Source organism: Perca flavescens, chromosome 3 (genome assembly GCF_004354835.1).
Source record: "Perca flavescens isolate YP-PL-M2 chromosome 3, PFLA_1.0, whole genome shotgun sequence".
NCBI lineage: Eukaryota > Metazoa > Chordata > Actinopteri > Perciformes > Percidae > Perca > Perca flavescens.
This window is the reverse complement of record NC_041333.1, coordinates 41954915-41971251: the sequence shown is the minus strand read 5'-3', so window position 1 is coordinate 41971251 and position 16337 is coordinate 41954915. Positions and strand designations below refer to the sequence as shown.

The following is a 16337-nucleotide window of genomic DNA, read 5'->3' as shown; positions in this document are numbered from 1 at the left end:
CGAACAGATGGTCGGACATTCTCCTTCAGGATCTCTTGGTAGACAGCAGAATTCATAGTTCCTTTTATCACGGCAAGTCTTCCAGGTCCTGAAGCAGCAAAACAGCCCCAGACCATCACACTGCCACCACCATATTTTACAGTTGGTATAATGTTCTTTTTATGAAATGCAGTGTTCCTTCTACGCCAGATATACTTGGACACACCTTCCAAAGAGTTCCACTTTTGTCTCATCGGTCCACAGAATGTTGTCCCAAAAGTCTTGGGGATCATCAAGATGTGTTCTGGAGAAATTGAGACGAGCTTTGATGTTCTTTTTGCTCAGCAGTGGTTTTCTCCTTGGAACTCTGCCATGCAGGCCATTTTTGCCCAGTCTTTTCCTGATGGTGGAGGCATGAACGCTGACCTTAACTGAGGCAAGTGAGGCCTGCAGTTCTTTGGACGTTGTTGTGGGGTCTTTTGTGACCTCTTGGATGAGTCGTCGCTGCGCTCTTGGGGTAATTTTGGGCGGCCGGCCACTCCTGGGAAGGTTCACCACTGTTCCATGTCTTCGCCATTTGTGGATAATGGCTCTCACTGTGGTTCGCTGGATTCCCAAAGCTTTGGAAATGGCTTTATAACCCTTTCCAGACTGATAGATCTCAATTACTTTCTTTCTCAATTGTTCCTGAATTTCTTTGGGTCTCGGCATGATGTGTAGCTTTTAAGGATCTTCTGGTGGACCTTACTGTGTCAAGCAGCTCCTATTTAAGTGATGCCTTGATTGTGAACAGGTGTGGCAATAATCAGGCCTGGGTGTGGCTAGAGAAATTGAACTCAGGTGTGGACAACCACAGTTATAGTATGTTTTAACAAGGGGGGCAATCACTTTTTCACACAGGGCCATGATGGTTTGGATTTTTTTTCTCCTTTAATAATAAACACCTTCATTTACAAATTGCATTTTGTGTTTACTTGTGTTGTCCTTGACTTTTGTTTAAATTGGTTTGATGTTCCGAAACACTTAAGTGTGACACACATGCAAAGGAACAGGAAATGAGGAAGGGGGCAAACACTTTTTCACACCACTGTATTCTCCGCGGGACACACCACACAGAGTAGGCCCACGGGGGTTTGCTGTCGGCCCAACTAGGACCTGACTGTCGGCTTGGTGTGTCAGGGCCTTTACTCTTATTCAGGCCAACATATCTCATTAACCCTCTGGGGTTGGTTGCCAACAATCTTGAAATTTAGCAAATTCTTGTAAACTTAGCTGCTGGCTGAAAAACCAGAGTGTGTCCGTCTCTCTCTGTCAGGAATAAGATTTATTTTATTGAAAACAATCTCAGGAAAATGTCCAGCCCCTCGGCACTGCGCTTTCTGAAAACATGTCCCCCTGAACAACATTAGTTAAATAGCCCTTCTGTAAGCTTTGTGCAGTCACATTTAGCTGGGCTGATCTGTTAACAGCCCATTTTGCAAATTCAGTGTAAAGAGTCATTAGCCCTCCCACCACCAACCCTTGATAACCAGCCAGTAGTCATTTTTAAAATGCAAACTAGTTGTATAAAACGAGAGCAGATGAAAGTATTTGTGCAGATGAAAGTATCACAATGGGTAAGGTAATTTTCTTTCACAAATTGCACACTTCTAAAACTACTTGGAAAACTTGGAAGTGCAATCATGAAATAATACATTCTACTTGATCATTGTAGCTAAACCTGTGCTGAATACAAGTCATGTGACTTGGAAAATACTGCCTACATACAACAATATCAGGCATGGCAAAATCTTCTGTGTGTCTGAAAAACCCTCAGAGCCCGGAGGGTTGAGGAGGAGCCACGGAAATCTAAGCAGACACATACAGGCTGATTTTGCGTATAAAAAGCAGTTTGGTCTTAAACCGTTTTTACCAATTATACTAATTATTAGCTTATTATCTTTTTTTACATTTGTTATTGCAAAGAACAGTGCAGGGCAGGGGCGGACTGGGACAAAAATTCAGCCCTGGCACTGTAGCCCCACCAGCCCAAATCACCACGCCCACGCAGTAGCAGTAGCAGTAGCAGTAGCAGTAGCCTACCTTATGTAACATATTTTTTAACACCTAATGTAAGTAACTGGCAAAACCGGCATTCTACTTTTGAAAGAGCACACCTTTATAACACATACTACCTATTTATGCCATTTGTATGCCGTTACTATCATTCTCTACAGTATGTTTTTTGTTCTTGTCACTGTCTGTCCGACTAGTCCGTGTTTCTCTCTGTTGACTCTACACACGTTGTCTGTCTGCTTCTGTCATCTTTTTTAAACTCTCTAACCCTGCAATTTAAATATTTTTTCATGGCTGTCTGTGATTATACATAGGGGTTTCTCCTTGCTCAGAATTGGTCTTTGGGGGGGACACATAAAGCAGGGGGGGGGGGGGGGTCAGGGGGTCCTCCCCCAGGAAATATTGAGGGTAAAAGACTTCAATTCCTGCATTCTGATACATTTTTAGGCACCAATTTATGGTAAAAACGACTATATTTATGGCAAGGAAATCAAAAAAGTTAACAATTATATTGAATATTATTATATTCAATAGTCCAGTAAGGGGGCTTTCACATCTGAGACATGGGCCGGATACGACAACACGTGACCCCAAAGTCCAGTTGTTTAATTAACATGAACAGGGTTTTATGGTCACCTTTTTCCCCCAAGGAGCACGTTTTGCTCCCAAGTTGAAAAATGTGGGATTGACTTACAGAGGCTACTGCTTTTACTGCTAAATTGTACAATAACACAATCATGTTATGGATACAAAACGTTGTTGAAGTGTAATGTTTTCTACATTCTATTGATCAAAAATGATCAGTGATGTTGAATATAGCCTACAGTTTAATGGACCACCACAGTTTATGCATACATGTGAACCGCGGATTAATTGTAGAGTTTAATAGTGTAAAACTAAACACTACTGGGGGCACAGCAGAAAGATGGTGCCTACACTTGGCATCAGGCGTTAAAACCAACTGTACCAAAACACCGAATTAGACTACTAGTTAACGCGACGAGAGGTTTTTAACCGGTAATGAAACTGTCTCAATTGAATAGGCCTACTGATGACTTTGACTTGAATTTGAGTAGCCTAACCTCTGGATGGGTCGGTCGGCCCATGTCGGGACCAGGCCAGCCGTTGCCGACTGGCCAAATGCTTAATAGCCAATTTATTATTATTTATATAATAATAATTATTTTTATAACCATAGTGAAATTGTGCAAGTGATAAAAACCCGTCCTATGCGCTCTCGGCCTGTAAAGACAATGTATTTGTATATTTAAAAAAAAAAATCCGCCTCTGGTGCAGGGCCAGAGAAAAAAAATGCACAAATAATAAATTGGAGCCCTTATATCATCTATTCTGGCTTTAACAAAATAGGTCCTAAAGTTTCATATAGGCACTATAATACACAATTAAACAGCACTCCATAACAAATTACATCATACAAACTTAAATAGTAATGCTGTGTAGAAAAAAACATTATTTAAATTGACATGCACAAAAGTGATCATTGCCATATCAACATAGCTATGAAAAAGTCTTTGACTAAAAATGGAATAAGTGAGTCATATACAGCCACAGATGGGCAGTGTTTTATATGAAAACAAGTCTTTGCATGAAGAGCCTTCACACTGTCAAAACTGCCTTTAACAATGTCTTTATTGTACTAGATCCTTGATAAACAGCAATTTGATGCATACAGCACTTGCAGAGCATATTGTGTGTATATGGATTTGAAAAAGTTAATTTAGACTACAAATTGGTTTGCAAGTTACCATTAGGCCCCTTTAACAGTGTCTATAATCCTACCTCTATGTTATTAGCATACTCCACTTCAGTATGGTGGTGTTGATGGTTGTGGCCTTTGTGATCACCATGGTGATGCCCATGGTGCAAAACTCTGACAGGAACACTCATTTTGCGACCTTGTGAGTCCCAGGCGTGGATAATGAATTCCCGGTGTCCATGAATATCAGTCTGTCTTTTTACCTGGAGGAGAAAAACCCCCTCGTTATCAAAGGTCAACAGGCTCGCAACAGATTTGGATTCAAGCTAGCTCTCTGCATGACTAAATCAAACTTTAGGAATCCAAAAATCAAACAGTTTGACGACATTCTTCATAAACGTGTAGATTGATAGAAATCAACAAGTGTTGTTACTGATACACAAAACCTATGCCAGAAAACTTGCACATGTAGGGGTCACTCAACAGAGATACTGCTGTCACATGTTGGAACTCACATGGTTTTTATTCAAGAAAAATGGATATTACTCATTCTTAATCTAAGTTAAGTCAAAGTTGTGTGTTGTTACCAAATCTTAGATAAACTACCTAAATTGTTGCTGAGAAATTACATTTTCACTGACACAATCCCCTAATAATTTGACTTTGTATAGGCATACAATTATGTGGGAGATATTTGTAGAGGTGAGCATTAGAAACCACCATTTTACAATCGAGTCTGTTGAACTGTACTGACCTTCAACATGCCATCTGTCTGTACCATGAAATGGTTGTTATCACTGCTGAAAACAAATCCTGTGTGGTCTGTGCAGTCAGTGAAGCCCACTAGAGTTAGACAGAAGAAATTGTCATCCATTACAAATGCAGTACATACAGAGAAAACAGAAACCAAAGTAATGGACACCCTTTCAATCCTTTTAATTCCTTTTAAACGAAAGAACGCAGTAAACTCACTATTGACGTGTCCAATGTTTCCCCACACAAACTTTACTTCGGGCGGGCCGCTCAGGTAGGCTATATATTAAAGCGCCCATATTATGCTCATTTTCAGGTTCATAACTGTATTTTAAGGTTGTACCAGAATAGGTTTACATGGTTTAATTTTCAAAAAACATCATATTCTTTGTTTTACTGCACAGCTCTCTCTCACTGCTGCAGATCCTCTTTTCACCCTGTGTTCAGCTCTCTGTTTTAGCTACAGAGTGAGACCTCTCTTCTTCTTCTTCTTCTGTACTATCTTTGATTGCACTCGCACATGCTCAGTAGCTCACACGTAGAGCATATCAGCTAGCTCCATAGACAGTAAAAGAAAGGCTGTTTCTCCAACTTCAGTCAGTTCCAAGGCAGGATCAGCTGGGAGACTTCTTCTAAACCAGGGAGCACATGGAAGTAGTTCTTCTGGAGATTATGGTGAACTTGTGTGTGTTGTAGCGGTGCTTTGCTATTGAGAACGACGTAGCATGCTAGCTAAGAATTGCGGTTAGCCAGCTTGTTCCGGCTTGTGACGTCACAAGCCATGCCGATGTTGACCAGCTCACCAGGAGACTGAAGGCAGGACACATTCAGAAAACCAGATCTCACTCAGAACACCATGGATGGATTTATTTCAAAGTATGTATGTGTGTGGAAGCACCAGAGACACAAAAGAACACCCCAAATCCCAGAATTTTTTTCATAATATGGGCACTTTAACAAAGAGTTTTTGACGACCCATTTTACCATTTATTTTTATCTGTCCAAAAGAACATGCCATCTCTAATCAATCTCTAGAATTTTCCGAGAAGACATGGACAGCAGAGTTTCTGCCAGTGTATTCATAGTTTTCAGTCTGTGAAAAGGTATTTCAGAGACCTGGACTGTCGCCAGTGGATTGGTTAATGCCACTGTCAGAGTGGCATATGCCATCAGCCACCAGCACATACTGCTGTAATGAGCAGCCTGTGCCACCAGGGGATCACTATGTTCCACAGTGGCTGACCATCTGATCGATCTTGGCGGTACCGCGGGAAAAAAACACCACGGAATAAAAATTTAAAAAAAAACTACAGTTCAGCAAATGTAAGACTTGGAAACCCTGTATTTAATTGTGACCATTATTTTTATAATTATTCAGGTGACAGTCATTGTTAACGTTATATTGCTGTATGACAACTGCTTGTTGTTAGAAGTTTGGTGAATATATTATGGCAGTTGTTGATATAATTAGAAAAAACTGATGCAGTAGCAAATGTGTTTTAAATTAAAGTCAATGAAGGACAATATATGAAGTGCTATACATGTGTTGAGGCTAATGTGCACACTACAATTCATGAAACGAGAGGACACCTCAATGGTTTTTTGATCCTATATTTTGCTGGGGGGGAAATAACTGATGAATACACTGTGTTACAGTCATTGTTTACAGTGTGCATTAAATTTAGGCTATCGCTTAATTATCTTTATAGTTTATATATGTCAGAGTCCAATTTCTTCAGTGTCTCTTTTATATGTCCATATATGGGCCTACGAGGAAGCAAAGCATATAATATTATTATATTATATTGCGGTGTCTTAAGAAATACGGTATGTCTCTTAACATTCTACTGAACTTCTACCGTTGTACAATTGAGAGTATACTGACAGGTAATATTGTAGTGTGGTTTGGTAGGGCTACTTCACATGACCTTAATCTACTGACAAAAGTGGTCAGGACTGCATCTAAAATCATCGGGGTTCCACTTGAATCGCTCCAACAAATTTACTGGAAACGCAGCACTAAGAAGGCACCAGGTATTCTGCAGGATCCTAGTCATCCTGCACACAATCTCTTCTCCCATCTTCCATCAGGGAGACGTCTACAGAGCATCCCAACGCGCACAACACGTTTTAGGGATAGTTTTTACCCTCAGGTAATAAGGTTATTGAACAATAACACAACAGGAAGGAGGGCTGTGGTCTAAACTTAGTCAGTTATGTATATTATGTTGGATATTTTATAATGTTTTTAATACTATTAAGTTTTTAAAATTGTTATTATTGAGTGGTGTACTAAGGCACATTGTATTTCATTGCTGTGGTACTTTGTACTAATATGCATATGACAATAAACTTGAACTTGAACTTGAACTATAATATATAAAGAAGGAAACTGCCGCTGTAAAAAAAACAAAAAAAACATTGAGAACAAGCGTGGCAGAAGCAGACAGATTGAATGATATATCTAAAAATATACATTTACGAACTACTGCTCTTAAATGAAACCATTCAAAGAGTTTGGCTATTTACTTCCACAAACAAACTGTTGTACACATTGCCTGAAAAGCGAGCAGTGGGAGTAAATATGTTACTTAGGTAATTTATATTTTAGCCTATATGAGAGAGGGAGAGAGAGTGAGAGAGAGAGAGAGATATGTACGCATCACAATCTAGCATTGTAGATTAGTGGTTGTAATTGATCTCCATGGTAAATTTCCTGAGTAACATTCTTCTGCTCACTTTTAAGGCAAAGAGTACAACTGCTCATTTGTGCAAATAATTAGCCTAAGTCCTTGAATGGTATAGCGGTTTCAATTCAGAGCAGTGGTCAGTAAATGTATATTTTTGGGCTACTTACACATTCAGTCGGTCCGTGATCGTCTGCCTCGCTTTTTTCTCACTGTTTCTTTACATTTAATCATACACCGTGTTTCACGTTGTCATAATACCATCTGTGATCGACATTGCGGTCTGTTATAGAAAGCCATGAACATGCATCTATTCAAATTATTTCATCCTGGCTGGACCTAGTCACTCCTCCTCAGCTTGGCTTGGCCTCTGTGCAACGCACCTAGCAAGGATGCACAGATTAGACTATGTAGGTCAAGCTATGCTTTATCGGTTACCCTGGATTTATAATTTCTACTTTAGTGCAATACCCCCCAGCTCTTAAAAGATGAAAAACATATATACAAAGATGAAAAACATATATACACACAAACTGCACGTCTTAGGCTGATGTGACCCATAGTAAGCACCCACTGTGGTATTTCAATCTATAAGTGTATGTATTGCAACCAGCGATAAGCTCGCTAGCTAGCTCCGCTGCTCATCAACTCCTCGATCATAACGTATCGTAACTTTCACCAATCCTCATTATATACCCATTTTACACCCCTCTACCAGGGTTGTACCAAGGTCGACTTTGTGTTGGTTTTCCATTTTCTAAAGTGCACTTTCTGTCCTTGAAAACTCAGATTTTGTAACAAAAATTCAGTAAATTTAGTTCAATGACTATATGTTACATTTTATCTTACGTTAGGAAAGCAATATTTAAGTCAAGACTGATGTTGCCTAACTAAAAAGAATGATCCCGGTCACTTTTACATACTATTTGAAGAGAAAGACCTGCAAAACAGGCTCAGGGACATGGTTTTTCCCTCCAGGTAAAAGCAATAAAAGAGGTGCAGAGTGCATGCAAACTGAGACGTGAGTTTGTCTAGGGGTGAATACAATGTGAACAGCTAATCTGTAGAAGGCTATTTAAGCCAGACGAGCACTTTAGAAAAGCTGAGGAGCTTTAAAGTGCTTATATTATTTTAATTTTCAGGTTAATAATTGTATTTAGAGATTATATCAGGATAGGTTTACATGGTTTAATTTTCAAAAAACACCATATTTTTGTTGTACTGCACAATGCTGCAGCTCCTCTTTTCACCCTGTGTGTTGAGCTGTCCGTTTTAACTACAGAGTGAGGCATCACACTTCTTTTCCATCTCCGTTGGGAGTCGCACATGCACAGTACCCAGGTAAGCACTGCTAGCCAGTCAGAAGCAGAGTATGGGGTGTGCCATGCTATCAGCTAGGTGAGCATTATAACGTGTGTTACGCATGTTCATCACTGAAGTAAAGGCTGGTCTACAATAGAGCTGTTTGGAGCAGTTTGTGAACAGTGTTTTCAGTTCAAGATGGTAAGTCCCTTTGGGGGGGACTTTGGGCTTTTTCCCTTTGTTAAACTATTATATATATATATATATATATATATATATATGTCACAATAAAGGAAAGGGAAAAGCATAACATGAGCACTTTATCTTAAGTCTAGATGCTTCCATCCATCCATCTTCGTCCGCTTATCCAGTGTCGGTCGCGGGGGCAGCAGCTCCAGCAGGGGACCCCAAACTTCCCTTTCCCGAGCAACATTAACCAGCTCCGACTGGGGGATCCCGAGGCGTTCCCAGGCCAGGTTGGAGATATAATCCCTCCACCTAGTCCTGGGTCTTCCCCGAGGCCTCCTCCCAGCTGGACGTGCCTGGAACACCTCCCTAGGGAGGCGCCCAGGGGGCATCCTTACCAGATGCCCGAACCACCTCAACTGGCTCCTTTCGACGCAAAGGAGCAGCGGCTCTACTCCGAGCTCCTCACGGATGACTGAGCTTCTCACCCTATCTCTAAGGGAGACGCCAGCCACCCTCCTGAGGAAACCCATTTTCGAATTCGAAATTGAATTATAATCTCGGCCTGTTGTCGCACAGTGTATGGAAACTGGATCTATAGACTAACTTTATTAATAAAATCTTCCAAAACAGCAGGCATTACGGTACTCGAGGACAGCTTCGATATACCAGACGTATATAATAAGATTTAACAGAACTATATATTATATCCAAACAAGCCTTAGTGATGAAGTTGAAGATTATATATAATATTTATTTAAAAAAACACTTAGCTGTCTGACATTTCCCTCTGGAAACAGCCGGTTTCACCCAGATTGGTGAGGACCAATTTTAGACCGATAACGAGGACATAGAGCGTAACGATTGCGCGAGAGTTTAACGGCTGTATTTCCAGACTTTGACATTTGATGATATATGCCCAGTTTTAAAAACAGATATTTAGTTATTTACACTGTGTTGTGCAGTTATCTAATGGTAGGGTATTTGATGATATCCTGTATTCCATCCAGTCAGGCCATCTCCTACTTCGCTTCGATTAAATATTAAGAATGAGTTTTTATTTAAGATTTGAGTTGGAGGTGTTTATGGAACAATTATCACTCAGTACAAGCGCAAATAACAATAATTTAATCTTCATATGGTGTGAAGAAATGTGCGTGAGGCATTATTTTTTTAATACTTAAACATATTAAGAGTAGCCTAACCCTTATTCCCACGTGTACTTTCTGCAGTCTGACTTCACCACCTCACCATCTGCGTCGCCAATTCCTATTTTGTCTCCAAAATGTGCGTACGCATGGGTCAGAGTTTGCGTGGAGCACCGCACATTCTCCCGTCAAGTTTGTTTTTTATAAATCACAATCTTTACGTGGGAAGTGGCGTACGCACGTTTTCAGCCCCGTTTTGTGCGTACGCCACGTTTATAAATGAGAGTCCAGGTCTGTTGTTCCACAACCAGCACGGAATCCGCATCGTTCCTCTTCAACCCGAGGTTCGACTAACGGATGAACCCTCCTTTCCTGCACCTTGAAGTAGACTTTATCAGGGAGGCTGAGAAGTGTGATACCCCTGTATCACGACCTGGCTCAAAGGTATGACAAAAAAGGGGGAGACACACATGTATTTTCATTCGAATCAAATTTATTTAAACTAACCAAGATAAACGTGAATTCAGTAAATCAATAATGTGTGTAATGTATGGGTGTCTGTAAATGTATCAAAGCTACAAAGCAAAATAACTAAACCCAAAATCCAAACAAACCAAACAACCTGGAGGAGGGGGGGGACCATGATTACTCAGGCACTCCTATTTATAGACAGGTGAGCAATCAATTGCTCCAGGTGTTACTCATCAGTCCTCATTAGCCAATGTGTTTCAAATTATTCATAAACAGGCCCATGTATAAAAAAACAACACATTATCCGTGTCCTTTCCCATTGGTTCTCCTGCAAATAACACAAACAAACACCTGGTGATGTGCTGTTTGGAGGCTCGCATAAGAAAACAGCAGAAAATCTTCTGTTATTGTGGACTCCATGTTTTCACCACCTGATGCTCTCGGCTACAGCTGACCGTGGGTGGCAGTCATGCAAAAAGTTGTTATGCCAAACGGCAATATAACAGAAGAAGAAGAACACGCATCCCGACCATGTGAACGCTGCCAGTCGGAAAAACAACGTAACGAGGGGGGCGGTGCCTGTTATTCCCAGGTGGCATGAACGCAGGGTGAATAGGCCTAGGAGCCATCACACCTGTAATTGGCACACACCCTTTGGTCCTCCTTTTTGAAGGGTTGAACCGCCACTCCTTAGGCACTGTCCCAGACTTCCACGCAATGTTGAAGAGGCGTGTCAGGACAGCCCCTCCACACCCAGAGCCTTGAGCATTTCTGGACGGATCTCATCAATCCCCGGGGCTTTGCCACTGTGGAGTTGTTTAACTACCTCAGTGACTTCCACCAGGGAAATTGACGAAAATCCCCCTGTTATCCTCCAGCTCTGCCTCTACCATAGAGGGCATAGGAGTGTGCATCAAAGTGCTCCTTCCACCGCCCTATTACCTCCTCAGTTGAGGTCAACAGTGTCCCATCCTTACTGTACACAGCTTGGATGGTTCCCCGCTTCCCCCTCCTGAGGTGGCGAACAGTTTTCCAGAAGCACCTTGGTGCCGACTGAAAGTCCTTCTCCATAGCTAAAATGTTCTTTCTAGAATGTACAATGTAAAAAATAACTAAGATAATATATTATTGAACATTAGAAATGAACACCATGTTTTTTCAGAAGTGTGTGAATTAGCAAATGTGTAAGAAAACAGCTTTCTGGATTATTCATACCTTTTCCCAGTCTTGTGTTCTGCTTCAGGTGCTTTCTGGACACTTTAAAAATCAACATATCTGACTCGAATCCAGGTACACATGTTGGCTCCTCATTAGTCACTAAAGCAGAGGCCTAAGAGAGGAAAACAGTGTTTTAATAAATCATAATCCAGATGTACATAAAATGTGCAACAAAGAGTATATAAGAAAACTTTTTCCTATCTGATTTATTGAGGAAACTGAATATCACATTTGTTGTGATTAAAACACAATATTCAACACCTGTGTAATCCGCAACCGAAGTAGATACACTAAACCACCACACAATGAGTCATAGGTGCCATTCAGGGACGAGCAACTAACAAATGCATTTGCATTATCAATTAATCTCTCAATTTTGTTGTGGATTTATTAATTTGGTCAAAGAAACGTAAAAAACAAACTGAAACATGCCGATTACAAGTAGCGTTTTCTTAATTGAGTAACAATTTAATCAATAATCTATCTCAAGTTGGATTGGAATTCAACATGCCAACAACATCATCAACGGAACTAGGACAAGGGCCGTGTTGACTCACCGACTCGAGGGAAGGAAAAGTCAAACTCTAAAAAAGCCGATTTTAAAGCCGTCTGTGTGGGGTCGACACGTTTGCCTAGGCATTGCTTTTCATTATGTGAAATTCTAGGCCCTTTCTTCGATTCAGCCTTGTTAACGTACATGGTCGAAGCAGCATTTATTAATATTAAATGTCGCTATTATCAGCCGCTCCAGCAACTTAGCACCTTTAAGTTAAATACAGTGCAGAGCCGCGGCAAGTTATGTGAATAATAAAAGTAGACATTTTACTGAAATAAAAAGCAGTTTGCTGCATAACCAAAGTTATCATCAGAAATTGATAAAAAAACAAAGGTTTCTAAAAGAACAACCAAATAATGTTCTTTCAAATGAAAGTAAGTAGGGTTAAATTAACTAACGTGACCAGTTTATTTCTCGTTGTCTAAGTTAAACACGAGGAAAGGACAGAAATGGGCGAAAGCCCATTTGAAAAGTTAATGTTAAAACGACAGCAGGAAATCTCACCTGAAAAACAACGATTAAAATGCCCAAAACCACAAGCCCGGCGGTCCCCATTTGTCAGTAAATCCTCTTTCAATATTCTTCGCAATAAAAGTAAACAAAAAAAAATAAATTGTGAAGTGAATTATAAATATATTCCTTGGCAAGTATTGGCCGTGGCTTTTTGTCTTCTCTCCAGAAGGTAGTTCCAGTAACTGGCTGAGTTCATCTGAACGAGTTCCTGCAGGTACCTTCGGCGTATGACGCCAGTTTACATTCTACAACTGTTTCATTTTCTCATTTTGACAAAACCCCCTCTCTCTCTCTCTCTCTCATGACAAAATCTTTCTTTCTCTTTCACACATAGCGTAAAATTGACAAAACTTTATATTCTAATATTGACAACATGTTTTCATATTTGGTGACGCGAGAAGCTGATAATAAACTACCCACGTTGTTCATTGTTTATCAAGAATGAAAAAATATGTACCTAGTTAAGGACTGCTGTCCTTAGTATTAAACCAGCCTTTTGAAAGTAGCATTGGAAGTTTCATGTTCCCCATATTCATAAAACTAAATGAGATCCTTACCTAATTCAAAAAAAGTGAGAAAGCAAGATTTGATGCGTTTAATAACGATGCTGTATTTATATAGTACACAGTTCAGGCCCACTGATAGGCAGGACATTCTCAAGAAGGGTGACACACAAAGACTAGCCTGCCAGAGAAATACTGAGTTGGTATAGCGACTGATTCTAATTGTTGGATGTGTCTATTTATCTTTCTGTAATACCTCTATTTTTAGTGTTTCACATTATACATCATTAACAAAATCATTACCTAATAGGCTGTAGTACAGCGATTCCTTAAACAATTTTCTTAATATGCTCCTTAAAGTCATTCTCAATAGGGATACGCATCCATAATTCATCTCTAAGAAAGGAGCACTTTCTTCGTCCATCCATTCTTTTCTTCCCCTGACTACCTGGGCCAGTTGACTGAAAGACAGGTTAATATGCTTGCACTGTGATCGTTTTGCAGTCAGTGACCACTACTGACTAAGGGACTACCGATTTGCCAGCAAGTTTTACGGCCTGAAATATGAATATGGATAACATTAGTGATATTGAGATGCTTGCTACAGTTGCATTTCTAGTGATGAAACAGCGAAAACATGTTTTAGTTCTCTGACTCGCTGCTTTGTTCTAGCACCACTGGGAGCTCCCTCTCTCCAGTCTCGCTTGACCACATAACATTACCATGCTTTCGACTTTGATTTTTAATTTTATTATGGCGTAAAGTACAGTTTAGTAAAGTTGTTAGCTTTAACTATCTGTTATGGATTAATCAGACGGTTAGCTAAGACAGCTCTGATATCAATTTAGGCTTAGGGACCCTAATGTAGGCTACCCTAAGTTAGGGTACATAGGTAATGATGATATTACTGTATGAAATTACTTTAACGTTAGCCTACTTTCTTTTCAAAAGCATTGCTCATATCCCAGCAACAGAACGAACGAGAGAAAGGTATGGCATTTCATTCCTAGTTGGCTCTATATTTCTGTTAATGATTTGTCAGACTGGCTACGGTGGCGAGCAAAGACATAAAAATATATGTATAATTATACAATCTATGGTGACAAGGCTAACAATGACCATCTTAGCTCAGGCTATCTTTAATAGCCTTTTAACACTGAGTACATCGGCAAGGATATGTGATATTACTTTGCTGTTTGTCAATGACAAGTAGCCTACCACTTCCACCTGCTGTTAAACGGTGTGCCGGTGGAACACAATCGGCATGCCATTCCACTGACGACGGGCACAGGTTGGTATAGTGAGCGGGATCGATTTATGTTGCTGTAACACAGTGGCATGTCATCAGCGACACCCGCAAATGTCGCTGTAGTGAGCGGCATGTGCTGCCAGAGAATCAGCTTGTGCCTATGTACCACAGTGGCTGACCATGAGACACTTTCGATCTCAGCATCCACTCCCTTTTTAGCATGAATGTTAGTTGATAACGTCTGTGAATATCTTAACACAGTATTCAGGCTAACTACAACGGATTATATGTCAGTGTCAAATGAAAAAATACAGGATTGAAGAAAACAACTTAAACATTTTACTGTTTGCATCTCAATAACGTTAGTCTGCATTTACCCCCTCTCCTCTGAGCAAAGCTGACATTAGCTAGATAACTAGCCATTAACTATTTTATATTTAATGTTAACAGAAGACATTGTTTAACATAAGTCTATTGTTGATTCCTGCAACTTAACGTTAGCTGGGTAACTTTACTCAGTTTATTTAAATGATGACTGTTAAAACATGATGTTATGATCATGATATGACGGTATTTAGCTAGCTAACTTTACCTTGTAGCAGGATTTTTTGCTAAGGGGCTAGCAAGTCCTTGTTAATGTTTATTAACTTAACTCAATTTAACCAGTTTTGCAAACAATTTAACAGCTGCAACCATTTAACTGCTTCAAATATAAGTAAGGTTAACTTAAATTATTGATGATCGGTAAGCAAGTAAAAGCACCAACGTTAAATGTTAATGTACTTACCATCAGTAGCTAATGTTATAAGACAATCTCAGGATCAGGCAATGTTAACGTTAGATCCTCTTGCTTTTTTTTTACTTTCTGACTTGGGGCTGATCAATAAATACATAACACACAATATGGTTTAAAAATAAATGAAGGACCATCGTAATTTTAATGTAACTGTTACGATGTTCTGAGATGTTAAAAATTGTTTGTGTCTTTGTACATTAACAATATTTTTTTATTATTTTATTTAGCCCCAGGGTGTTTTACAATGTTAGTGAAGCCGACATTAAAAAGGGGCTGATGGGCATGTCGTGCCAAAAAGCAATATATTTTCCTACTATTGGCATGCCAAGACCCGCCCTTCCCTAGCATTCACACACTACTATTGGCCAGGCGTCCATGCTTACTCAAGGTAGGTCCTATCCCCTGACCCATCGGCTATCCAAACCTTAACCACTCTAGGTCAATGCCTAAACCCAACCAATCGAGCTGCTATTGAAGGGCGGGTCTTGGCATGGCTAGTAGGTAAAATAAATTGGCCCGTCTGTCAATGAATGTCTATGAATCTATGAAAACTGTCTAGGGCGGGAGCATAGAGCACAGCACAGTTTCTTTACGTCTACAACTGCATTTCTATGAACAGTCAACCTAGTTTTAATATGCGTGTAACCACCAGGTTTCAACTTAAGTGGGAGCCAATGGGAGCTAAGCTCCCATAAGGAGGGGTCTGAGCGCCCATGAAAGCAGTAAAATCATGCATCTGTGGGGGTCGTTTCTATCTAATACATTGCTAACTACCATTATTTTTTAATCACAAATAATGCATTTTTCAATGTATTTAGTATTATTTACGTAAACAAGGCTAAAAAGGCCAGCACCACTTGGTGCACTTCCACCCCCTTTCTGAAAGTGGTACGTTCCACCCCCTCTGTGGTATGTTCCGCCTATCTGGCGGCCAGCGCAGAGTGCGGTTCACTAGAGTGTTTAAGCGTTCAGTGGTGGAGGGATACTGCGAAATTTGGTATCGATCCAACACCAAGTAAATTCAGGGCCAGTATTGCCGATAGCATTATGATACAGATACTTTTCAATAATTAAGGTGGATTCATCATCAGATTGCTAAATCTAAATGAATTTGCATGACCTTTACGTGTTTTTGTGATTTTGCCTTGGGATTATTAAAAAGTTAAAACCCAGGACAGAATTTTCATATGCTTGTATAAATCTT

General features: G+C 40.1%; 1 protein-coding gene across 1 annotated transcript in view; it reads right to left on the bottom strand.

The window, feature by feature from the left end:
• LOC114553195 (B-cadherin) overlaps positions 1–15205 on the bottom strand; it is a 29985-nt gene extending 14780 nt beyond the window's left edge. Inside the window, exons 1-4 of the mRNA XM_028574393.1 lie at positions 15125–15205; positions 11514–11628; positions 4506–4594; positions 3835–4014 (exon numbers count right to left, since the gene is read on the bottom strand). Coding sequence (XP_028430194.1) covers positions 3835–4014; positions 4506–4594; positions 11514–11628; positions 15125–15127 — 387 coding nt within the window. The 5' untranslated portion in view covers positions 15128–15205. The remainder of the gene's footprint in view (positions 1–3834; positions 4015–4505; positions 4595–11513; positions 11629–15124) is intronic.
• Between the last annotated feature and the right edge of the window lie 1132 nt (positions 15206–16337).